Raw genomic sequence first — 25,358 nt, 5'->3', positions numbered from 1 at the left:
GCAGGACAAATCTTTATGCAACTGTTTGTGTTGTACAAAGCGTGATTCTAGTGACTGGACAATGCGATCCATTATTAGGTTAAACACATTTACTCGAAAATCAGCTAGAGAATCTGAGGAATTTCTTTCATCAATAAGGTCATCTGCCATTCTTTTCTTCTTCCTCTGCCTCTTAACTGGCAATGCTGTTTCCAACGCATCAATTTCCAATGTTTGATTTTCATCCATATTCATCTGTGAAATCCTGTCATTACATTTATTTACAAATTCCAAAGCCTTGCTGTGAACGTTATCAAATGTTCTTGTCTGTTCCTTCAACTTTGTTGTAGCTGAATCTACCAAACTCCATGCAGTAAACATATCTAAACCACTTGTCTGTAGATAACTTGATAACGGGGTTGTAGTTTCAAATATATACAAGTAAGTAAATGCTGTCAATATGGTTTCAAACTTTAGACGACTTTGAAGTAAAACATTTGCTTCATGTTTTGTTTTTGCATCAAACTTTTCTGAATCTTGTATCATTGATAAGAATGTCAATAGATTTACGAAAGTACTGGCAGCGGCATCATCAAAACGTCCAAATATAGTTGCTGCATTGGATTTTCCTGACCATCTGGTCTCACCAATTAGCTTTAATCGTTTCATTTTTTCTTGTCCTAGATGTTTTCCAACAACTTCTATCCATACAGCCATTCTCTTGTATGATGCTTTCACAAAAGTTACTATATTCTGGAGCAAATTGAAAAAAGAAACTGCAGGCACACAACTTTTTGTTGTTTCAGTTATCACCAAATTCAAGACATGGGCATAGCACCATATATGAACATGTTGATCAGCCACATCAGCAATTTTACTTTGTAAACCATTATACTGGCCATGGTAGCTTGCAGCGCCATCTGTGCTATCAGATAAACATTTTTGGGGGTCAATTTTAAGATGCTGTAATGTTTCAATCAATAGATCAAAAAGTCCCTGTCCTGTACCATCATTACTTGGCACAACTGAAAGTAGTCGCTCACAGATAATACCTTTAAGCACATAACGAATAATAATGCTAAACTGATCGGTGGATGAATTATCTTGTGTTGAATCAACCTGAATAGAATAATATTTTGCTTGAGAAACTTCAAGACTAATTCTTTCTTGTATCATATTCTTCATAATTTTGATTAACATGTTTATAGTTGTTTTACTCAGGTATGTAACAAGTCCACCACGGTCTTTACTTTGAGCCTTTCCTTTTGCTCTAATCGTTTGATTCTTTGTTTAGACTTGTTTTGCACTGCAGAAACGTGAGCTGCCATAATGGGGTCATATTTTGCCATCAACTGCACTGTAGCTAAAAAATTGCCATGATTCAGAACCTCATTATCTAGAGTGTAGGCCGATTCATTTCTGTGACCTCGAAAAGGAAGTGCTTGCTTGCCTAACATCTTTATGATGTCTATAATCCTCATGACAATATTTCTCTGCTTCAATACTTCTTTCCTTTTAATTAGTGATGCTGCAAAAAATTTATCTAAGGTGCCATCATTAACCACACTGATATATTGCTGAGCATTTCTGACGTGTTGTTGTCGATTCATGTAAAGTCAAGCTTTGGCTAATACGGCTGTGGTCACTAAAGCCACGTACAAAGGGTGATGGATTCCAAGTGTTGGGAAACTCAAAGGCTAAGCAGTATGAACAATATAAGCATCTATTTTCTTTGTTATATGTTAGCCATTTTCTTGGGACTGAGTGATTCATAATTTTCCTCTCATACAAACAAGCATCAAATGGCAGATCATCAAGTGGCTGAAGTGGATGTTCAGCAAAAAACTGTTTTAGCTTTGCTCGTGATGGATATTGGAAGATTCCAGTAATTGATCTTTCATTTTCTTGCGTAGGTTCATTTACAGGATGTGCTTCAGAAACCAAGTCATTTATGCTTGAAGGAATATCTGATTCCCTGTCACTAGTTGAAGCTATGTGTTCAGATGTTGCAACTACAGGCAGTACAGATACCGGAACAAGGAAGCCAGAAGAAATATTGGGCCTGGGTTGATTAGTAATGGATGCACTTGTATTTGTCTCTACATTCAAAGTAGCTCTTCTCTGTTCTTGTAACTCGCATGTCATTGCATCATCACCATGAGCATTGTTTCTTGCTTCTTGATTATTTGTTGCAGAACTGGATATTGATGTGGATTGTGCTTGTGGTATTATAAACTCTGTAATAGGCCTGCATCGCTTGGCTGATTCCTTCCTTTCTGCTTCTTTTTGTTCTTTGCGTTTTTGTGACCCAGATTTATGCTTTTTCTTTTCCATGCTGGGAGGGGTAATATTCGTGAAATAAAAATTTAATTAAAAATAGCCCACATTGGGAAAAATGAATATTGATGATTGCAAGAATAACTTGAAGGAATGCCAGATAAACCTCTACTTGATAAAAAATATAAAATAACTTAATTACACTTCAATAGGCTATGTTCATTAGTCAATACTATTGTGGCCTATGCAACTTCAGAAGAGGAGACAATCGACTGTCCAGTGTTCACACCAGCAAGCAACTGAGACAATTGTTGAAACTTAGAAGTTTGGTCCGACTATAGTAAGACATTAAGAATGGTCCCACGACCAAAGTTAACATGTCCAGTTTGATACCAGTGTAGTGTTACAAGTCGCAACCCTTTGAGTTTACCGATCATGGCTCAAAGGTACCGCTTCTCCTTTTCGGTGACCTCACGACCCTATGTACTGCTTGATATCCTTTCAAGTTGCCAACCATCTCAAATCACGAACTGTAACTTTATCTTTAAATTCACACACTCTTGCTGAAAACATGGATTTCCAACTTTGTCCGACCCGGATGAACCAGCCCCCCCTCCCCCCCTCCACTCCTTTTCACATCCGTTTAACACTGCTTCGTTCCTTCATACACTGAGTGATTATTTGTTTGTTTCTTTATTGCATTTTTATTTGGTATTGCACTTTTTAAAAACAATTATATTTTATTAAGTTAGAATACAAATCTCAGGAAAGAAGTTGGAGATTTATTTATCTAATTAATTATAATTTTTAAGGGCCCTTCAGAGATTCACGGGCCCCTTCTTGGCTCTCCGGGCCCCGGACCGATGTACCGGCTGAACCAAGACTACTGCTTGATACCCTTTGAAGTTGCCGACCGTCTCAAATCACGAATTGTAACTTTATCTTTAAATTCGCACACTCTTGCTGAAAACATGGAATTTCCTTAATTATGCCCGACCCAGGCCCCCCATTCCACATCCTTCCACTACCTCCCCTGCTTCGTTCCTTTTCATGCACTGCTTATTTGTGTCCTGTTCTCTTTTTTTTCTTCTTCCTTTTTATTACTAAAACAGTTGTCTGTGTTTGTTTCTTTATTGCATTTTTATTTGATATAGGGGGCCCACTTCATCAGGGGCCCACTTGCCATCGGGCAAGCTGACTCCCTGGCCAGTCCACCACTGATCATAAGCTTGTTTATCCATGTGTTTGAATCTCTCGAGCTGTTTTTCCAATTTCCCTAAATGTTATATAATTATAATTTGTGTTCATCTTTGTTCACTGTTTCCTTTGTAGGCATTTGGCAAGTGTGGATCATTGAAAAGTTGCTGTATTTCAAAGAAGCGAGACAAGACAGGTGAATATTTCTTGTATAATTTATTCTCAGTGTATGAGTTTTGTATCAAACAAGAATTTTTGAATAAATATGCAATTTTAATTGTATCTGTGATCTTGTATTTGTCTAGGTAGTTTCATGTAATACTTATGACCTATAATATGAATCGAGGATACTCCATGCCAAACATTTTTTATGTCATCTAAATGTGGAAAGTTGCTTTGCTTAGAGCCAACAATGAACTTTGGAAATGTCCATAACGGTGTGATTAAAAATTCTATTGTACAATTATTTATCAGACATACACATGGATTAAAAAACATACTTTTGGCCTAATAATAGAACTAGTGAAAATTTAGCTTCATGTCCCCTTACTGCTGGAAATCATAAATGCAACACTTTAAACCAGTTTGGGGAGTGCAAGATATATTTTCATATCTGTTTTATTCTGAAATGCTGCTGCTATAAATTCTGGCATTGCTTTTAGTGGTGGCTGAAAGCATATTAAGGTAAAGAGTGAGAGTGCTGGAATGCATGCAAAATTGATTTCTTCTCCAAAATTCCACTTTAAATTTTCTATTTTCTGTTGGGTTATTTTTACCTTAATTGTATACGTATATATATTTTGAACTAAAAATTATATACAGAATTCTTTTTCCTTTTTTCCCTTGCTGCAGCTCAAGTGGCAGTATGTTTGTGACTGTTAGTGGAGAAGAAGGCCTGATGGGCTGTGGATTGCTTTAACCAGTCTCAAGTATGCATACTAAACATCTAGTAGTTGGCTTACTTCCACCCTGGGAGCCTGAATGATGTAAATGATGAGAAACTATGTGGCAAACTGATGACCTCTGGTTATGATTTTCCTCTTGAACTCTTGGGTTGCATTTGAATTTCTGATTTCTGTTTCATAGGTTCTCTTTTATCAATGGGATATGGCTTTGTGGAATATGCAAAACCAGAGTATGCCAACAAAGCACTAAAACTGCTGCAGGTAACCAAACTTGTGTTGTGTTTATGGATCAGTATTTTTGGTATCTCCTTTAATATGTATCAGGATGTAGAGAATGTATATTAAAATTATTTTCGTCAGAAATCAAAAGTAGTTTAGATTTTGAAATTATGTTTGAAAGTGGGTGTACTTGTTAATTTCAGCCTTGTGAGTTCTCATTACTTAAGGATCTAGAATTGTAAAATATTGCTCACTAAACTACCATTTGTAAGCAAAAGCACAGATGAGAGTTACTAAGCTGTACTGTTAAAATCAAATATACCGTATATACTCGCATATCATGCGACCCCTAAATTTTCGTCCCCAAAACATGATTTTATGCTATATCTCATGTATCATGCGAGTCACCTTTTTGGAAATTAATGCCCAAACTAAAACTTCCAAATAGTATCATTGTCTGTGGATTCTGCAGAGTGGATTCTGTTGTGAAAGCTGTTCGCAAATCGAACAGCTTTCCAGCTGGCTTGACTAGCGTCGTTCAGCCACTTGACGTATCCATTCATAAAAACAGCAAGTAAAACACCCGCGAATTGTCTGTTAATTCACATGTACCTCACAACCTGGAATATTAGATATAGGATAGATATTGGAATCCTTGCAGCAGTATTCTCTCAGCAACTTTTGAGAAGTTCCACTTACCATTTGAAATTAAACAGGAAGAAGAATCTCCACATGAATGTTTTCATCATACATTGACCTCACCAGCACGAGGAAAGTACATTTAGGGACATTCCATGCAGAGGCAAATACTATGCTCAGCTAAATAATATGTGGCAATGTATATCAGAGTTGAGGTCTTCTGATTATAGGCCTTTCCTGTTTTCGGTACAGTGTCCTTGACTCATTGTCCATTGCACAGTGTCAGTAACAGATTCACACCTTCCACACTCCAGGAAATATACAAGGGCAGATACTTTGCTGGCGTATTGGTCATAACTGTGCCATAATGCTTAATATATTCAGAGAGTGACCAAAGTGTTTTCTCCAAAATCCTTGCATCATTTGCCTATCTCCAGCTCTCCGTCTGTAACATGCACCAGTGGGGGGGGTGGGGAGGTGTTGAACTTTTGTATGTCCGATTCCATCCGCCAGAGGTTGCAAGCCCGACTGCATGAACAAGGCTACCAGCACTGAGGGAATGTAAGACACATCCTGCTGATCAGGACGACGCGGGATCTAGCAGCTCCTCAGCAGAGCAGAGCTGGATGCGGACCTTAAAGGACAGGGCACTGGATGTTAGGTGCAGCACTTAAGGATTGACAGCAGTTGCGATCTTTTCAGTCGGGGCAGGAGGAACATTGAGGCACGTCCATTGAGCCCTAACAATAATCACTGCATTTGTTTGTACGTTTTGCAAGCAGCCTTCAGCTGTCCCTTTTAAGGACCATGCGATTGATCATTCAATGCTCAGCATCACACTTCATGGACAAAGTTTACATCTGACTTGATTGGCTCAAATTTCATTTTCATAATACAACTGAAGAGGAGGGAAATATATGAACCATGCATAAGGAAAGTGGGTAAATTAACCTCTTAACATCCAACCAACAAAAAAAACTAATAAGCACATATCATGGGACAACAACGTGAAGATAAGCAATCTGCCAAATCTATCCGTTAAAGAAAGTCTTTTCCCTAGCCATCTTGATATTCATTCATAAAAACAGCAAGTAATACACCCGCGACTTTTGTATCTCGCGTATCATGCGACCCCCCCAAATTTAGGTTACAATTGAGGTCTTCAAAAGTCACATGATACACGAGTATATACGGTAACTGTGTCAAGCTATGATCGGTTGATATCTAGTAATTCACATGTAAAGCTGGTGATAATTCATGTTTGTGGAACTAAATATGTTGAAACACCATTGCAGAAGAGCAAATATTCAACTGGTAACTGAAATAATACACATGCTTAGACTGAGGAAAACATTTGCAAATTATTGGTGACATGAGCTGAAGTCTTCTCCACAAGTGGGATAACAATCGTACTTCGTAGTTTTCTATGAAATGTTACATTTCTGCCACAAGTAAAGTTTAAATATTCTTTCAAAGAATCTTTAGTTTTACTGGGAGTGTTTAATTATATGGAACCTTCAAATATTTGTATTATTATATTAAGTAATCTTAATGTCTCTTCAAATGTGATTATCATATTGAAATTTTGATAAAATGTTATAAAGTGCCTCTCAGGAGCTCAAGCTGTCTCAAAATGCTTTGAACCCAATAAAGTACTTTTAAAACGTAATCACTCTTTCAATGTAGGAAAAGCAAATTTGTGGCAAGCAAAGACTCACAGAAATCGATGAGACAATGGCTAGTTAATATATTAATAATTTCATTGAAAGGGCAGCACACAGTGGTTAGCACTGCTGCCTCACGTCGCAGCGGTCCCAAGTTCGATCCCGGGTCTGCGTCACTGTTCGTGTAGAGTTTGCACATTCCCCGTGTTTATGTGGGTTTCGCTCCCACAACCCAAAGATGTGCAGGGTAGGTGGATTGGCCACGCTAAATTGCCCCTTAATCGGAAAAAATTAATTGGGTACTCTAAATTTTTTTTTTAAAATTATTTAATTGATGTTGGTGCCAGAACTTGGCTTTATTACCCCAGAGTAGGGAGGGGGAAAATCAAAACGATAGCTACTCGAGAATAACTGTTGTACTAGGAAAAGATTGGAAATGGTCATGATGCCCTGGTGTTGAATTGCCTGCCAACATTCGCTGTCTGACTCAACAATAATACTCAAATAGAGAAAGATATTTAAACTTTTACAAGGCAGAAGACAGAAATTGTTGTTGTGCAGGAGACTTTCTTGAAAAAGAAACAAAGTTGAGATGGAGCAGAATCACATACTTGGAGAAGAGTTTAGAGGAGGCAGTATGCTGGATACCTTGGCATGGAATGATGGTAATTTGAAGGGAAATATGGACAAATGGATATTGCAAATGAGATCCTGTTAGTGGAACATGGAGGTAGGGAAGCTACAAAAGACTACAAAAAATCTTGTGAAAAAAGACAAACAGGTAGGGCAGAAGTGGGTATTGTTTCTAAGCGTGAAGAAAATCTTGATAGGGAATTGTATATCAGGAAAAACTCGGCTGAGAGATGAACAGTACACAAGTTGCATTTCAGAGCTCTCCTGAGATGTCAAAACCTTTTCCTTTGTCTTGCATATTGTCCTGAGATGGTAGTTGAAGTCTAATGTTGCCTGGAACTGAAGAGAATATGGCTAGATACAGCACTTGGGGAGAATGGGTCAAAGGCTATGGGGAGAAAGCAGGATTAGGCTATTGAGTTGGATCATCAGCCATGATCGTGATGAATGGCGGCGCAGGCTCGAAGGGCCAAAGGCCTCATCCTGCACCTATCTTCTATGTATGTAAAATGGCTATGGTTTTAGTGAAGACCTCAGCTGGAAACAAATTGTATTAATCAAAGTTTTGCTGTCTAGCAGAGTAGGATATTAGAGCAACAGTTTTTGAGGTTGATGGCAGGGGTTTTTGTTATTTTTATTCAGATCAGGGCATACATAACAGAGGTATTGAGGTGTAGCAGCTGTTCTCGGTGACTATACTGAAGCTGAATATCATGCATTCAGTTAATATTGCTAAGCAATAGAATATAGATAGCGAGGTCAAAAATGGGAGCCCTGTATAGCCATAAGTGGAAAGATCTTTGGAGATTATTTGTCGTCTTTGTGAAAGATATATGTGGAATTGTAATAGAGAAATGTTGTGCAGCTGGGTTGGCGAGGAGAATGGTATGAACATCAACTGTTGAAAGTGAGAAAGAAGTCAAGGACAGTCATAGTGGGCAGCACGGTAGCATTGTGGATAGCACAATCGCTTCACAGCTTCAGGGTCCCAGGTTCGATTCCGGCTTGGGTCACTGTCTGTGCGGAGTCTGCACATCCTCCCCGTGTGTGCGTGGGTTTCCTCCGGGTGCTCCGGTTTCCTCCCACGGTCCAAAGATGTGCAGGTTAGGTAGATTGGCCCTGATAAATTGCCCTTAGTGTCCAAAATTGCCCTTAGTGTTGGGTGGGGTTACTGGGTTATGGGGATAGGGTGGAGGTGTTAACCTTGGGTAGGGTGCTCCTTCCAGGAGCCGGTGCAGACTCGATGGGCCGAATGGCCGCCTTCTGCACTGTAAATTCTGTTCTGTAAATACAGGATAATTTTCTATAACTTTGAGCTATGAACAAAATTGGATTGGATGGAATTAAACAGAACTTTTAGAGTAAAATTATGAGACATCTACATATTCCAAGATATTTTGGGAGTAGAAGATGGAAACTAGTTGGAAAAGTGAGAGAGGTTACAGATGAAGAGTGTGTACTTGATTAAGGTTATCACAGAGCAATTGTGAAGCCATATTCAAGAATGTGTTAGTACTTTTAAGGGTTGGGGAAGGAGAGAAATATTTGACATTTGCCATAATGGGTGGCACAGTGGTTAGCACATACTCTGCATTGTTTGCGTGGGTTTTGCTCTCACAGCCCAAAAGATGTGCAGGGTAGGTGGATTCGACACGCTAATAAATTGGCCCTTAGTTGGAAAAAATGAATTGGGTACTCTAAAAAAATTTTTAAAAGAATACAAGTTTACCTTCATAACTGCAAACCTTTGGAGAGAGTTCCTTTCAGGAGAATATTCAGTACACTTCTGCTCAACCTCGCAGTATTTGGCAAACTGCTGTTCAACTTAAAATCCTTCTGTCTTGGACTCAAATCCTATGGAAAACTGCAGAACTACAGACAGGCCTGACTCTTCCCATTAATTACATCATTTATCCCACTAAGATGACACATGTCCTTAGCTAGGACTAAATACAACCCCTCATAAATTATCTGCTCTCTTGGGAATATCTAGAATTTGTTAGAGATTTATAAGGGAATAAGGTGCTATGGATTAAGGGGAACCTGTAGAAGTACTGTATGTGGATTTCCAGAAGACATTTGATGAGGTGCCACACCAAAAATTATTATGGAAAATGGGTAGGGGTAACACAAGAGAATGTATAAAAGATTGGCTGGCTGGCAGCAGAATGGACATAAATTGGTCTTTTTCTGATTGGCAGAGTATAACGAGTGGACTTAACTGAGGGGAACGAAGGTTAGATAATTGAATTTGCAGATGATACAAAGATAGATAGGAAAGTGTGTTGTGAAGAAGACATAAGGGGCTGGATACTCCGTTGGCTGACGCCAAAATAGGGAAACGCGATAGGGTGGAGAATAGGTTCCGGCGCCAAAATCGCGACGAGCACCAATTTGATGCCAAATCACGATTCTGCGTCACCTTGACAGCGGTGTCAATGTGGTCCGGAACATGTGTACAGTAGACACTGTTTGCATATAATTACCGGGCCAAACCTGATATTCTCCGCCTCTGCTGGGCTGAGATCCTGCCAGCGTGATTCACTTGTTCACTTTAAAAATCGTGAAACCGCCGTCGTAGCTGATGAATGAGAGAGAGGAGGTAGGGCACACAGGCACATGTGTGGCCTGCGGACCGGACACTGGTGATGTGGGGGGGGGGGGCGGTGTTTGCCAGGTATGCGGGGGGGGCATTGATGAGGAAACGGGTCAAAAGGCAGGGGTGACCCGCCCCACGGGACTGGGCTGGTATCCAGTCAGGGACCACCATTGCCATGGCCTGCAAAGTAGCCATCTTGCTACACACCCTAATGAGCACCCACCTTGGCCCCTGGTTCTGCAGAGTGACACCGACAGTAGTGGTGCCCCCAGCCGCGCACCAAACCATCCCCCCGCAACCTAACCGGCACCTACCAGCAGGGCAGCTGGCGCCCCACACAGGGCACCGCGCACTGTAGTCCCTATAGGAGGGGCGGTGAGGCGGGGCCCGTGGAGCCTACTGCTGGCAAGGGCAGTGCCAGCTGACTACTACTGCCAGAGGACCTCCACGATGCCGGGGCCAGGGGTACGGGGAGAGGAGATGTGGGGGCAGAGCCCGCAGTGCCAACAAGGATAACTATAAAGAGATGAGGGAGGAGTTGGCCAAAGTTGATTGGAAAAGGAGCCTAGCAGGGGAGACAGTGGAACAGCAAGGGCAGGAATTTTTGGGGGTTATTCGAGGTACAGCAGAAATTCATCCCAAGGAGGAGGAAACATGCGAAGGGGAGGCCAAGGCATCCATGGGAAGTCGAGGGAAGTCAAGGACAGCACAAAAGCAAAAGAATAAGCATGCAAAGTGGCGAGGATGAGTGGGAAGCCAGAGGATTGGGAATCCTTTAAAAGCGAGCAGAGGGACAAATAAAAAAGCAATAAGGGGAGAGACGATGAAATATGAATGCAAGCTAGCTAGTAATATAAAAGAAAGTAGGAAGAGTTTTTTTCAATATATAAAGGGTAAGAGAGAGGCAAAAATAGACATTGGACCACTGGCAAACGTGGCTGGAGAAGTAATAATAGGAAACAAAGAAATGGCAGACAAACTGAATAGTTACTTTGTATCAGTCTTCACGGTAGAAGACACCAGTGGGATGCCAGAGCTCGAGGAGAATCAGGGGCCAGAGGTGAGTGCAGTGGCCATCACTAAGGAGAAGGTTCTGGGGAAACTGAAATGCCTGAAGGTGGATTAAGTCACCTGGACTGGATGGACTACACCCCAGGGTTCTAAAAGAGATAGTTGAGGAAATTGTGGAGGGATTGGTGGTGGTCTTTCAAGAATCACTGGAGGCAGGAAGGGTCCCAGAGGACTGGAAAGTTGCTAATGTAACACCACTGTTTAAGAAGGGAGGGAGGCAGAAGATGGGGAAATTCTAGGCCGGTTAGCCTGACCATTGGTAAGATTGGTTAGATTTTAGAGTCCGTTATTAAAGATTAGATTGCAGAGTACTTGAAAGTGCATGATAAAATAGGACTGAGTCAGCAAGGTTTATGTCAAAGGGAGGTCATGTCTGACAAATCTTTGACGTGTTAACAAGGACGTTAGACAAAAAAGAATCAGTGGAAGTGATTTATTTATATTTCCAGAAAACCCTTGACAAGGAGCCGTATAGGAGACTGTTAAATAAGTTAAGAGCCCATGGTGTTAACTGTAAGATCCTGGCATGGATAGAGGATTGACTGACTGGCAGAAGGCAGAGAGTGGGGCTAAAGGGGTCTTTTTCAGAAGAAGGTGAATAGTGGTGAGCCTCGGGGCTCTGTGCCGTGACCACAACTTTTCACAATATACATTGATGATCTGGAAGAAGGAACTGAAGGCACTGTTGCTAAGTTTGCAGGTGATAGAAAGATCTGTAGAGGGACAAGTAGTATTGAGGAAGCAAAGGGGCTGCTGAAGGATTTGGACCGGCTAGAAGAGTGGACAATGAAGTGGCAGATGAAATACAATGTGAAAAAGTGAGGGGTTACGCACTTTGAAAGGAGGAATTTTGGCAAAAGCCATTTTTTTGAAGCATGGGGAAATGCTTAGGAAATCAAAAGTACCAAAGGATTTGGGAGCCTTTATTCACGATTCTCTTAAGGTTAATGTGCAGGTTCAGTCAGCACTTAGGAAGGCAAATGCAATGTTAGCATTCATGTCAAGAGAGCGAGAATACAAAACCGGGGATTTAATTCTGAGGCTGTATCAGGCTCTGGTCAGACCCCATTTGGAGTATTGTGAGCAGTTTTGGGCAGCGTATCTAAGGAAGGATCTTTGGAAAGGGTTCAGAGGAAGTTCACAAGAATGATCCCTAGAATGAAGAGCTTGTCATATGAGGGACGGTTGAGGACTCTGGGCCTATATTTGTTGGAGTTCAGAAGAATGAGGAGAACGAGAAAATGCTGGAAAATCTCAGCAAGTCTGGCAGCATCTGTAGGAAGAGAAAATAACTAACATTTCGAGTCCGATGACTCTTTGTCAAAGCTAGCAGACTGAGAAAGTGGGAAATATTTATACTGTGGTGTGAGAATGAAAGATGAGTCATAGCCACAGAAACCCAGGGAAACCGGGTGCTAATGGCCACAGAAACCAAGAGGAAAGTGTGCTCATGGCAGTCCCCAGAGAGAACAAAAGATGTGAAAGGTCAAACAGCAGAGAAACTAACATCAGAGGATGAACTGTAAATGTGGGGGCAGGGGAAGGGGGAAGCAAAGAGGAAAAAAGTTTTAAAGAAAGATGGATAAGATTGGGGGAGGGATTAAATATATATTAAGAAAGAAAGAAATGGTAAAAGACAGTTGAAATCAAATGGGATGGAAACAAATGGGTCAAGGTGGGGTAGAGCTGATCATCTGAAGTTGTTGAATTCGATGTTCAGGCCGGAAGGCTGTAGCGTGCCTAACCGGAAGGTGAGATGTTGTTCCTCCAGTTTCTATTGAGCCTCACTGGAACATTGCAGCAGGCCAAGACCAGACATATGGGCATGGGAACAGGGTCTTTTGTTAAAATGGCAAGCAACAGGAAGGTCAGAGTCCTGAATACGCACAGACCAAAGATGCTCAGCAAAGCGATCACCCAGTGTGCGCTTGGTGTCTCCGATATAGAGGAGACCACATTGGGAGCAGCGAATGCAGTAGACCAAATTGGAAGAGATGCAAGTGAAACACTGCGTAACCTGGAATGAGTGTTTTGGGCCTGGGATGTTAAGCATAGAAGAGGTAAAAGGGCAGGTGTTACACCTTCTGCAATTGCATGGGAAGGTGCCGTGGGAGAGTTACTGGGTATGGTGGAGGAGTGGATTAGATTGTCTCGGAGGGAATGGTCTCTGCGAATGCTGAAGGAGTGAAGGGAAGATGTGTTTGGTGGTGGCACATAGTCTGCACATAGTCCTTCACTTGCATGTACCTGAATTTGCTTCTCTTTGGAAGCTCGACCGGACTTGCAAACCTCTCCTTCCTCGCCCTCACCAACCCAACTTCTTTCCACCTCCAATACATGCCATCCGTCCCTCCCGGCTTAAACCCGTGGTTCTCACTCAGCAGAGTTAACACCAACATCCCCCCCCCCCGATCTAAAGATCTGCTCAGCTCGTTCCACACCCTCATCGTGGTCTGTACGACTGGGCTCTCAGTATGCCTCCTCTGTACCAGCGTCACCATGGCCCTCAGGCTGAACCCCCTACAGGACTCCTCCTCCATCCTGACCCATTCTGATCCCTCTCTTTCCCACTACAACTGCCTACAGGGGCTGGTTTAGCACAGTGGGCTAAACAGCTGGCTTGTAATGCAGAACAATGCCAGCAGCGCGGGTTCAATTTCTGTACTAGCCTCCCTGAACAGGTGCCGGAATGTGACGACTAGGGGCTTTTCACAGTAACTTCATTGGAGCCTACTTGTGGCCATAAGCTATTATTATTATCACCTTCTCCTCATTCGCCGCCCAGTAATAGTGTAGCAGATTTGGTAATGCCAACCCCTCGTTCTGCCTCTATAGCAGGCGTCGATCATGCTAGTTCCGAAGAAGAGGAAAGCACCGCTATTGTGGGTCATATAGGCCCATATCATTGTTGAATACAGGTGTAATGTAAAGACCTAATGTTACTGGAAAGTTGCTTGCCCTTACGAAACCCGTTTGGTCTCTGCAACCACCCCCTAGAACGCATCCTTCCATCCTCCCCGCCACTCACTTAGCCAACACTTTTACACCTGTATCCACAATGCTACCGTGCGACTACATGAGACGGATGAATGCCAGCCTCCCAGACGGTCTCTCCATTGCAGTTTGTCTATCACTGCAACTGGTCCACAGAGATACTATCGCCCTGGCTCTTTAATCAACACTAGAACACCTCGACCACAAGGACACCTACGTAAAACTGCTGTTCATAGACTACAGCTCCGTCTTCAACACCATAATCCCAACAAGACTAATAACCAAACTCTGCAACCTTGGACTTGAGCCCTCCCTGTGCAGCTGGATCCTTGACTTCCTCACCAACAGACTCCAATCTGTCAGGATAGGCAACAGCACCTCCTCCACAATCGTCCTCGACACCAGGGCCCCACAAGGATGTGTGCTCAGTCCTATACTGTACTCCCTATACACACACAACTGTGTGGAAATATTTAACACCAACTCCATCTATAAGTTTGCGGATGATACGAATGTGGTATCACAATGTTGTATCTCAAACAACGAAGAATTAGATTAGAGAAGGGAGGTAAATCACTTGGTTGCATGGTGTACCGAAAAGAGCCTCTCTCTACATGTCGGAAAGACCAAGGAACGATCATTGACTTCAGGAAGCGTAGCGCAACACACTCCCGTCTGTATCAATGGCTCCGAAGTGGAGATGGTCGATAGCTTAAGTTCCTGGGGGTCACCATCACCAACAGTCTGTCATGGTCCACTCGCGTTGATGCAACAGTCAGGAAAGCCCAACAACGTCTCTACTTCTTATGGAAGCTAAAGAAATTTGGCATGTCTGCATCGACTCTCTCAAACTTCTACAGATGTGCGATAGAGTGCATCATATTCGGTTGCATCACAGCCTGGTATGGCAACTACTCGGCCCAAGATCGCAAGAAACTGCAGACTGTGGTGAACTCAGCCCAACGCATCACACACGCTTGCCATCCCCACATTGATTCTGTATACACATCCTGCTGCCTCAGGAAGGTAGACAGTAGTATCAGAGACCCTTCCCACCCAGACATTGCCTTCCTCCAGACCCTTCCATCAGGCAGAAGGTACAGAAGTCTGAAGACTCGCACATCCAGACATAGGAACAGCTTCTTCCCCACAGCAACAAGACTCCTCAACGACTCCCCCTCGGATTGATCTGTTCCCTGTAAGAACACCATTCACAACGCCCTATGCTGCTCTTGCTCATGTATTTGCTTTGTTTGGCCCCTTGTTCCGCACTGTAACCAATCACTGTTTGTCGATGTACTATTTGTCAATGTTCTCTGTTGATTATTCTTTTGTCTACTATGTACGTACTGTGCACGTTCCCTCGGCCGCAGAAAAATACTTTTCACTGTACTTCGGTACGTGTGACAACAAATCAAATCAATCAATTAATCAATCAAAACATTGACCATGTATTCTAACAATTTTGATTGGCTCAAGTCTGGAAGCCAGCCCAATGTCCAAGCGATTAGTCTTTGGGCCTGCCTCCAGCAGTTGAATACCTTCAGGTGATTGCAGTAGATTCCTTTCTAATGAGACAGGAGATGTTGTTCACACTCTCCTGAAGTCATTCTCTTTCGTGGGCTTTACAGACATACTGACTCCACTCCATTGAATTGGAGTGTAGAATGTATAGTACTGCAAATTAGGGTGAGCTGTGTTTTTAAAAAGTTGCTTTTTAAAAGTTCAATTTAGGTTTCCAGCCAGTGGGTTAAAAATAATTATTTGGAGAGATTTCCAGTGGCGGCCATGGAGTGAGTGATTGCACATAAAGTGGCTCCTGCTTTTTTGTTTTGCCTGTTTTGCTGGGGTGGTGCAGGTAGAAATGTGCAGTAGAAGAACTAAGAGTTATTCTCCAGTGAGAGATGTCGAAGACTTATCAGATGAGGAGTGTGTCGAATAAGGGACATCCTTCTGACTCAGGACAAGTGTGGCATAGGAGGGGGAGAGATAGTAGAAAAGCCTGAGGCATCATTGCCTGCTCAGTGATCGGCGGACATGTTGGTGGAGTTCCTATCGGCTGAATTGTAAAACAAAGGCAGGAGTCACTAAAGACCTGGCGAGAGTGGCATAACCAATTTGGGCAGCCCTGCAGAGGGTGGAACAGCATTTGGAGGTGCAGATTCAGAAGGTGGAGGAGATGGTTGCTGACCATGTGGACTGGATTGCCTTCTTGCAGGCAGAGATGTTGGTAAAGTCCGAGGGGTAAAATAAGTTGAAGGCTAAGATTGATGACCTGGAGAATACCTCCAGGCGACAGAACTTGAGGATTGTAGGGCTGCCCCAGGGCATTGAAGGAGTGAGAGCCACAAAATATGTGGCAAAGATGTTGGAGCAGTTGGTGGGGGAGGGTGACTTTGAATGCCTCCTTGAAATAGACCGGGCCCATCGATCGTTGAGGAAAAAGCCTAGATAGGGAGCCACCGCTGGCAATCATAGTGCAGCTTCATATATACCTGGACAAGGACAATATCAAACCAAGCTAGAGTCACAGACTAGCGTTACAGACTCTTGTCGCTTGTGGCAAGGCTTAAACAACATAACAGGCTACAAAGTAGGGCAGAATCTCGGCAGCAGCGTATCCCTCCCTGAGGAACTCAGCGCATTCTATGCTCAGTTCGAAGGAAACCATCAAACCACTGTCCAACTAACCCAGCAGCCCCAGACATACCCACAGCCACCATCGCAGCTTCCAAAGTCAGATCGCCCTTCTTGAAAGTGAACCCTTGGAAGGCGATGTTAGACGTTTAGCTGCTGTAGTATAAAGAGTCAAAGGTTCTGCTGCTTTTCCACAAAACACCTTTAATTTCCTTCAACAGACTTTGCACAAAACTCTTAACATCACATCACCTGACACAAGGGCCACCTGAAGCCCCTTTACATATCAGTGTCAATTATTGGATGCTTAACATAAATGAAACAACTAATTGGAATGTCTCTTAACCCGTTACTTAACAGTCTCCCCTTCTTTGGAGGAAAAATATAATTAGGTGAAACAAAGTTACAAGAAACTGAAAAACACACGCAATTTTCCCCCCTTCTTTTTTTTTCATTTTTGGAAGAAGACAAAAAACAGTCACAGAAACAGGCGCCCTTTTAACAATATCCAAAAGTTTCTGTGAACTAGCCCCTCTTTTTGTAAAACAGTCTGACAATTGATGGCTACTGTCAACCCATTTAATTTTTGCTATCTCCCCTCTGTCTAAAATCGGCTTCAAACTTGCGATGTCTATCCTTAACCTTTTTTCATTGACGCTTTTTGTAGAGTGCACATTTTCCCACAGGGATTTATTGTCAATGTGACAGTCAATAGGTATATTTCCCAAATACCCTAATCCCAACATTTCTGTCAAGATCTGAGATATATAAAGGGCCATATCCACCATCTCTACAGGGCTTAACATCTCAGCAGCCTTTTGACCACTCTCCTTATTTTCTTTGTTTCCCACACAAGAGGGCAACATTTACCATTGTTCCCCAAAAGGAACATTATAAAACCTCCTGCATTTGAAACCCCATCACATAAATTTGCAAAGGACGCATCACTATAAACTATGAGTTTCAAGTGCCTACGGTCACCTAAAACCGGGAACCTCAAAACACACTCCTGCATTTTTAGTTTGAGCAACGCTTTATTTGCTCTTATTATGTCTTCCACTTTGGGATCATTCATTTTTGTACTCAACTCTTAAGACATCAAAACTCACGTCCGGTCTAGTCTGTCTACCTAACCAATTCAGTTCCCCATTTAAACTTCGCAGTTGCTCTTCTTCCATCTTTGAAACCATTGCGTCTTTTTGTGAAACCCGGCCACGACTAATTGCTATTGGGCTGATGCTTTCCAAATAAGATTGCTGACATAAAGTTGCCCCTAACTTAGTCTGTCCGATTTCTAGTCCAATATATTTAAATGTACCGGAAGCCTGACTGCCAACCCTGAATTCTTTCCTCAAACCAGAGATTACCATGCTTCAAAATCACTAGTCCCACCCCACAAAAAATAATCAACATGCATCATAAAGATGCCAGAAAGATTTCCTTTATAGTGGCAGTAAAACATTGCCGGATCTGCTTTCAACTGGCAACAGCCTAACTTTAACAAAATTGACCTTACCGAAAAGTACCAGACTCTAGATGCATCATTCAATCCATATACACATTTGTTCAACTTCCAGAGTACCCCTTCTGTGTTAGCTGCCTCTTTAGGAGGATGGAGAAAAATGTCTCTTTGGAGCTGATGCCCATGCAAAAAGGCAGCTTTTATATCTATAGATTTGTATTCCCATGCCTTTGTGGCTAATAGAGCCAAGAAGATCTTAAAAATAACCTTTCCTGCCGTAGGTGAATGTACCCTTAAATCCTGATCTTCTAAGTTTTCTTCAAATCCCCTTGCCACAAGCCTGGCCTTTTCCGTACAAATCCATCTGTGGGATAGAGCTCTTTGTCCCCTATCCGGTACTTCCGTGTATCCCCCAAATTCACTCCAGTTATGCAGTTCTTGCTGATTGGCGCCTTTGATAATTTTTTCATCTAATTTATTGGAAGCCACCAAAATCTCACGTGCGCGTGGGCTTCTATTCCTATTAGTATTTGTAGTCTTACTCATGTTCCGAGATATTGATAAACTACGTCCCCTCTCCTGCCTGGTATCTCGTTCTGTACTGCTACTGCTTGATCTTTCCCTTCTGCTGTAGGGTGTCCTTTCAATAGTTCTCGACCTTTTCCTGTGGACCTGTTCACTATCCGATGTACTATCTGAACTGGCACTGCGTTTCTGAGCCCTCCATTTTTGAACTTCGTTTTCCCAATCCATTGTCTTGACTCCCCATGAATGCTGTACTTTCAACCAATGTTTATACTTTCCAGTGGCCTTCCCTGCTCTACTAATAGCAGTTGCATCCTTCCATTGACTAGACCCTTCAGGCAAGTATGTCACTTTTGTACCAACTTTTGGCATTCGCCCTTTCGGAAAAATGCCCTGTTCTAATTTATCAGAAGTATTGTGTTCCTCTACAGAAACCCTGTCTATATCAGTTAACTGGTCCTCATAGTTCTGTAACACGTGCGTACCAGATGACTCTGGTTCCTTATCATGTCTGTCTGCTCTGTCTAAATTTGAAAATTTGTAATCTGTACCCATTATCCTTGATGAGTGTACCCCAACAGTTTGATTACCATGTTGCAAAATAATTGTTTTGCCATCTATGCCTATGATCTTCCCTGGGCCTTTCCATTCATTAGAATTGTCTCTCTTATAGTATACCATGTATCCTTGCTGAGAAATGGCATCTGATCGCGTACATTATGTCTTAAAGCTCTGCGAATTCTTTCATAGACTTCTGCTTCCAAAAAGGCTTTTCTACTGCTATGGAGGGGCTGGTTTAGCTCACTCGGCTAAATCACTGGCTTTTAAAGCAGACCAAGCAGGCCAGCAACACGGTTCGATTCCCGTACCAGCCTCCCCGGACAGGCGCCGGAAAGTGGCGACTAGGGGCTTTTCACAGTAACTTAATTGAAGCCTACTCGTAACGATAAGCGATTTTCATTTCATTTCATTTAAATGCTCAGCAAAAACAGAGCTAATTGTAGTCCCTTCCCAAGCTGAAGGCTGGTCATCGAAGATGGACAGAATTTTAGGGTTTCTACCAAACATTAATTGATAGGGTCTATAGCCGCCAACCATCTGCAATGAATTCTTTGCATGTACCACCCATGCTAAAGGTGAATTTAACTTGCAGTTTGGTCTATCTGCCAAAATTGTCCGGAGCATGTCATCTATTACCACGTGGTTTCTTTCACACACACCATTACTAAATGGGCTTTCCGCAGCAGTGTTCATAACTGTGATATTCACATTTTCAGACATATCCCTAAACACATCATTAGCAAATTCTCCCCCATTGTCCGTAAGGAATTTTGTCGGTGGGCCCAATCCTGCCCCTAACCATTTTTCCACAATTTGATCCAGAATTACGCTCTTTTCTTTATTTCGTACAATCGTTGATTGACTAAATCTGGTTGCTAAATCTACAAAATGCTAAATAAATATATTATTGGCTTTATCCCAGATTTTTTTTTTTTTGGAAATGTTTTTTATTGACTTTTCATATTTTATATCCAACAAATTACAAATTATTAGAAAAAAACACGCAAAAATTAACATGTATTTTTACAGGCAAGCATCTTCATAATAACAACTGTGGCCACCCCCTTTAACTGGCATACATATTTTACATTCCCCAATATGGCTGAGGCACATGTTTATAGGCATTTATTTACAATTTGGTTTTGGGCCTTAGCTTGCCATCAGACTGTCACTTGCGGCTTTGTCCTTCCTTTTTTTTTTGGAATAATTTTTATTCAAGTTTTCAACAACAAATTTTATCACAACAGAGAAAAACAGTAACCCCTCTCCTCCAATACAAAAACAATAAATTAACAAGAAAAAGAAATAAGCATAAAACCAGGAGAACAAACCCCCATGACAAAGCCGTTGCGCCCCCCCCCCCCCCCCCCCCCGGCTACCTTCCCCCGATTCCCGTCCATTTCCCCCTGATTCTTGGCCACCCGGCTATTCTTCCTTTTGTTCGTTGGCCACAAACAGGTCCCGGAACAATTGCATGAATGGCTCCCACGTTCTGTGGAAGCCGCCGTCTGACCCTCGGATGGCGAATTTGATTTTCTCCATTTGGAGAGATTCCGAGAGGTCGGACAGCCAGTCTGCAGCTCTGGGTGGTGCTGCTGACCGCCAGCCAAACAAGATTCTACGGCGGGTGATCAGGGAGGCAAAGGCAAGGGCGTCCGCCCTCCTCCCCAGGAATAGATCTGGCTGGTCTGAAACCCCGACGACCGCCACTATCGGGCATGGCTCCACCCTCACCCCCACCACTTTGGACATAGCCTTGAAGAAGGCTGTCCAGTACTCCACAAGTCTGGGGCAAGACCAGAACATGTGGGCGTGGTTGGCCGGGCCTCTTTGGCACCGTTCACATCTGTCCTCCACCTCCGGGAAGAACCTACTCATATGGTTTCTTGTTAAGTAGGCTCTATGTACCACTTTTAATTGCGTCAGGCTGAGCCTTGCGCACGTGGAGGTGGAGTTGACCCTATGCAGTGCTTCGCTCCAGAGTCCCCACCCTATCTCAATCCCCAGGTCATCCTCCCATTTCTTTCTTCCTTGTGTCCAGTACGGTGTCGTCCCTTTCTACCAGTTGGTCATACATGTCGCTACAGTTCCCTTTATCTAGGATACTTGCATCCAGTAGGTCTTCCAGTAGTGTCTGTCGTGGCGGTTCTGGGTACGTCCTTGTCTCCTTTCGTAAGAAGTTTTAGAGCTGCAGATACCGTAGCTCATTCCCCCCAGCTAGCCGAAATTTCTCTCAGTTCGTCCAGTGTTGCGATCCTGCCGTCCGTGTATAGGTCCCTGACTGTCAGTGTCCCTCCGTCCTGCCTCCACCTTTTGAAGGTGGCGTCAGTCTGTGCTGGTGTGAACCTATGGTTGTTGCAGATGGGAGCCTTGTCCGACATTTTGGTCAGGCCAAATTGCTGCCGCAGTTAGTTCCAGGATTGGAGGGTGGCTGTCACCACTGGGCTGCTGGAGTGTTTTTTGGGTGGGGATGGGAGTGCTGCCGTGGCGAGGGCCCGGAGGGAGGTCCCCATGCAGGAGGCCTCCTCCGCACGCACCCACTCTGCCTCTGGCTCTTGGATCCATCCCCTTACTCGCTCGGCTGTTGCCGCCCAGTGGTAGAATTGTAGATTTGGTAGGGCTAGCCCCCCCTGGATTTTGTTTTTTTGTAGGACCTTCTTTGGGATCCTAGCATTTTTACCCCCCCCCATACGAACGCCATGATTAGTTTGTCCAGCGCTTTGAAAAAGGCCTTGGGGATGTAGATCGGAATGGATCTAAACAGGAAGAGGAACCTAGGCAGTACGTTCATTTTGATCGTCTGGACTCTCCCCGTGAGGGAGAGTGGGAGTGTGTTCCATCTTTGCAGGTCCTTTTTTACTTCCTCCGTCAGACTGGTGAGGTTCCATTTGTGGATCCCTTTCCAGTCATGGGCTATTTGGATCCCCAGGTAGCGGAATTTGTGTCGGGCTTGTTTGAACGCCAGCCCCTTTACCCTTTAGTGTTGCTGCCCCCCCCCCCCCACCCCTTGCGGGTGTACTGGGAAGATCTCGCTTTTGCTCATGTTGAGTTTGTAGCCCGAGAAGGCTCCAAACTCTTTCAGGAGCACAATGATTCCGTCCATGCTGCTCTGTGGGTCCGAGATGTAGAGGAGCAGGTCATCTGAATAGAGTGAGACTCTGTGCTCTCTGCCTCCCCTTCGGATCCCCCTCCAATTTTTTGCTGCCCTGAGCGCGATTGCTAGCGGTTCGATTGCTAGTGCGAACAGCAGTGGGGACAGTGGGCATCCTTGTCTGGTGCCCCTGTGCAGCTGGAAGTATTGGGAGTTGGTATTGTTGGTCCGTACGCTCGCCATGGGAGCGTTGTATAGGAGCTTTACCCAAGCGGTGAACCCTGTTCCAAGCCCGAACCGCTCCTGTGCCTCTATGAGATATTTCCATTCGACTCTGTCGAAGGTCTTTTCTGCGTCCAGGGAGACGATCACCTCTTGTGTTCTCTCCCCGGAGGGGGTCATTATCACGTTCAGAGGCGCCTGATGTTCGAGGTAAGCTGTCTACCTTTGACGAAGCCCGTCTGGTCCTCTGCGACCACCTCAGGTACACAGTCTTCTAGCCTTTTGGCTAGGATTTTGGCCAGTATTTTGGCGTCTGCATTCAGCAGAGAGATGGGTCTGGATGACCCACATTCCGTTGGGTCTTTGTCTTTCTTGGGTATCAGCGAGATTGAGGCCTGTGCTGACGTGGGTGTCAGTGTACCCCTAGCTAGCGAGTCTGTGAACATCTCCCGCAGGTGCGGGGCCAGCGCTGTCGCAAAGTTTTTGTAGACGTCCGCCGGGAATTCGTCCGGTCCCGGCGCCTTCCCCGTCTGCATGGAGTTAATGCTGTCCATGATCTCTCCCAGTGCTAGTGGTGCTTCCAGGTCCCGATTTCTGCCCTCTCCCACGACTGGTATGTCCAGTCCATCAAGGAACCGGTTCATCCCAGCCTTCCCAGTTGGGGACAGCTCTTGGTAGAAGGCCTTGAAGGTTTTGTTAATCCTCTCTGGTTCTGTTTCCAACGTGCCTCCGGTACCCCTGATTTGCGCAATTTCTCTGGTGGCTGCCTGCTTTCTCAGCTGGTGTGCCGACAGGCGGCTGGCTTTGTCTCCGTGTTCGTACAGGGTCCCGCGCGCCTGGCGGAGTTGGTGCACTGCTTTCCTGGTGGAGAGCAGGTCAAAGTTTATCCCAGATCTTAAGGTCCATGGCCACAATGTCGTTAAAATCCTTGGCCAAAGGTAAGGTTATTATCGGTCGTGCTTGTGTCCTTCTGTACTTCCTACAAACTTCACAGTGATCATTAACCTGTTCTATCAGTTTATTATAGTCTTCATCCCTTACCCCTGAATCCTTTAATAATTTTTTCAGCCTCCAAGGAGATGGATGCGCAAATTGCCTATGCAGTTTTAATACAACAAGCTTTTTATCACCAAAGTCCCATTTTCAACTGCCATTAACACATCCTTAACAACTGTACTTGAAATATTATTTGTCCGTAATGGAATACAATAGTGTCCTGACTGTGTAAATTGTAAGTCCACTGTCTTTCCAAAAACTGTTGCCTTATCCTGTTCCATGTCCAGTTTCATGTGTGCTGTCTTCATTGATGGTCTGCTAAGAAACAAAGGTATCTCACTTGATACAACATCCGTGCTAATTAAATTATTCACTCCGGCAATATTGCAAGGGATTACCACTCTTTCCAGTGACTTCAGAGTACAGTAGTCCCCCGTTATACCGCGCTCCGCAATACCGCGGTTCACGATATACCGCGGGGGGGCTTATGGACCCCAACTGTCAGTTGTGTCAATTTCAGCGGCCGGCTGATTATTTCAGTGAGAGCAGCTTCCCTCTCTGCATCAAAGTGAGCCGGCCGCTGAAATTGACACTGCCGGCTGCTCTCTCCCTCCAATCAGAAACATTAAAACTTAAAAGTTGGATTGGAGGGAGAGAGCAGCCGGCAGTGTCAATTTCAGCGGCCGGCTCACTTTGATCCGGAGAAGGAAGCTGCTCTCTCACTGAAACAATCAGCCGGCCGCTGAAATTGACACTGCCGAGGGGGGGGCGGGTGTTGGGGAGGAGAAGAGGGGGGGCGGGTGTTGGGGGGGGGGGGGGGAGAAGAGGGGGGGCGGGTGTTGGGGGGGAGAGGAGGGGGCGGGTGTTGGGGGGGGGGATAGGAGGGGGGGGGCGGGTGTTGGGGGGGAGAGGAGGGGGGTGGGTGAGGGGGAGACCCCCCCGTGGGTGAGGGGGAGACCCCCCCCCGTGGGTGAGGGGGAGACCCCCCCCGTGGGTGAGGGGGAGACCCCCCCCGTGGGTGAGGGGGAGACCCCCCCCGTGGGTGAGGGGGAGACCCCCCCCCGTGGGTGAGGGGGAGACCCCCCCCGTGGGTGAGGGGGAGACCCCCCCCCCGTGGGTGAGGGGGAGACCCCCCCCCCGTGGGTGAGGGGGAGACCCCCCCCCGTGGTGGGGGGAGACCCCCCCCCCGTGGGTGAGGGGAGACCCCCCCCCCGTGGGTGAGGGGGAGACCCCCCCCCCGTGGGTGAGGGGGAGACCCCCCCCCGTGGGTGAGGGAGAACCCCCCCCGTGTCTGAGGGGGAGACCCCCCCCCCGTGGGTGAGGGGGGAGACCCCCCCCCCGTGGGTGAGGGGGAGACCCCCCCCCGTGGGTGAGGGGGAGACCCCCCCCCCCCGTGGGTGAGGGGGAGACCCCCCCCCGTGGGTGAGGGGGAGACCCCCCCCCGTGGGTGGGGGAGACCCCCCCCCGTGGGTGAGGGGGAGACCCCCCCCCCGTGGGTGAGGGGGGGACCCCCCCCCCCGTGGGTGAGGGGGAGACCCCCCCCGTGGGTGAGGGGGAGACCCCCCCCGTGGGTGAGGGGAGACCCCCCCCGTGGGTGAGGGGAGACCCCCCCGTGGGTGAGGGGGAGACCCCCCCCGTGGGTGAGGGGGGACCCCCCCCGTGTGTTAGGGGAGACCCCCCCCCGTGG

At 45.1% G+C, this 25,358-nt stretch overlaps 1 protein-coding gene across 5 annotated transcripts in view; it reads left to right on the top strand.

Annotated features, from left to right (window-relative positions):
- Positions 1 to 25,358, top strand: part of rbm19 (RNA binding motif protein 19) — a 377,192-nt gene that overhangs the window by 109,019 nt on the left and 242,815 nt on the right. For 4 of the 5 annotated variants that reach the window (XM_038790721.1, XM_038790712.1, XM_038790730.1 and 1 more), the window contains exons 18-19: positions 3,589 to 3,649; positions 4,540 to 4,619. In XM_038790721.1, the coding sequence (XP_038646649.1) occupies positions 3,589 to 3,649; positions 4,540 to 4,619 (141 nt within the window). Of the gene's footprint in view, positions 1 to 3,588; positions 3,650 to 4,305; positions 4,468 to 4,539; positions 4,620 to 25,358 lie in introns of those variants that run through there. The other variant, XM_038790748.1, reaches the window with a different exon arrangement.

This window comes from Scyliorhinus canicula, chromosome 1, assembly GCF_902713615.1.
Source record: "Scyliorhinus canicula chromosome 1, sScyCan1.1, whole genome shotgun sequence".
Classification (NCBI taxonomy): Eukaryota; Metazoa; Chordata; class Chondrichthyes; order Carcharhiniformes; family Scyliorhinidae; genus Scyliorhinus; species Scyliorhinus canicula.
The sequence above is the reverse complement of the archived record's forward strand: the minus strand, read 5'-3'. Positions and strand labels throughout refer to the sequence as shown.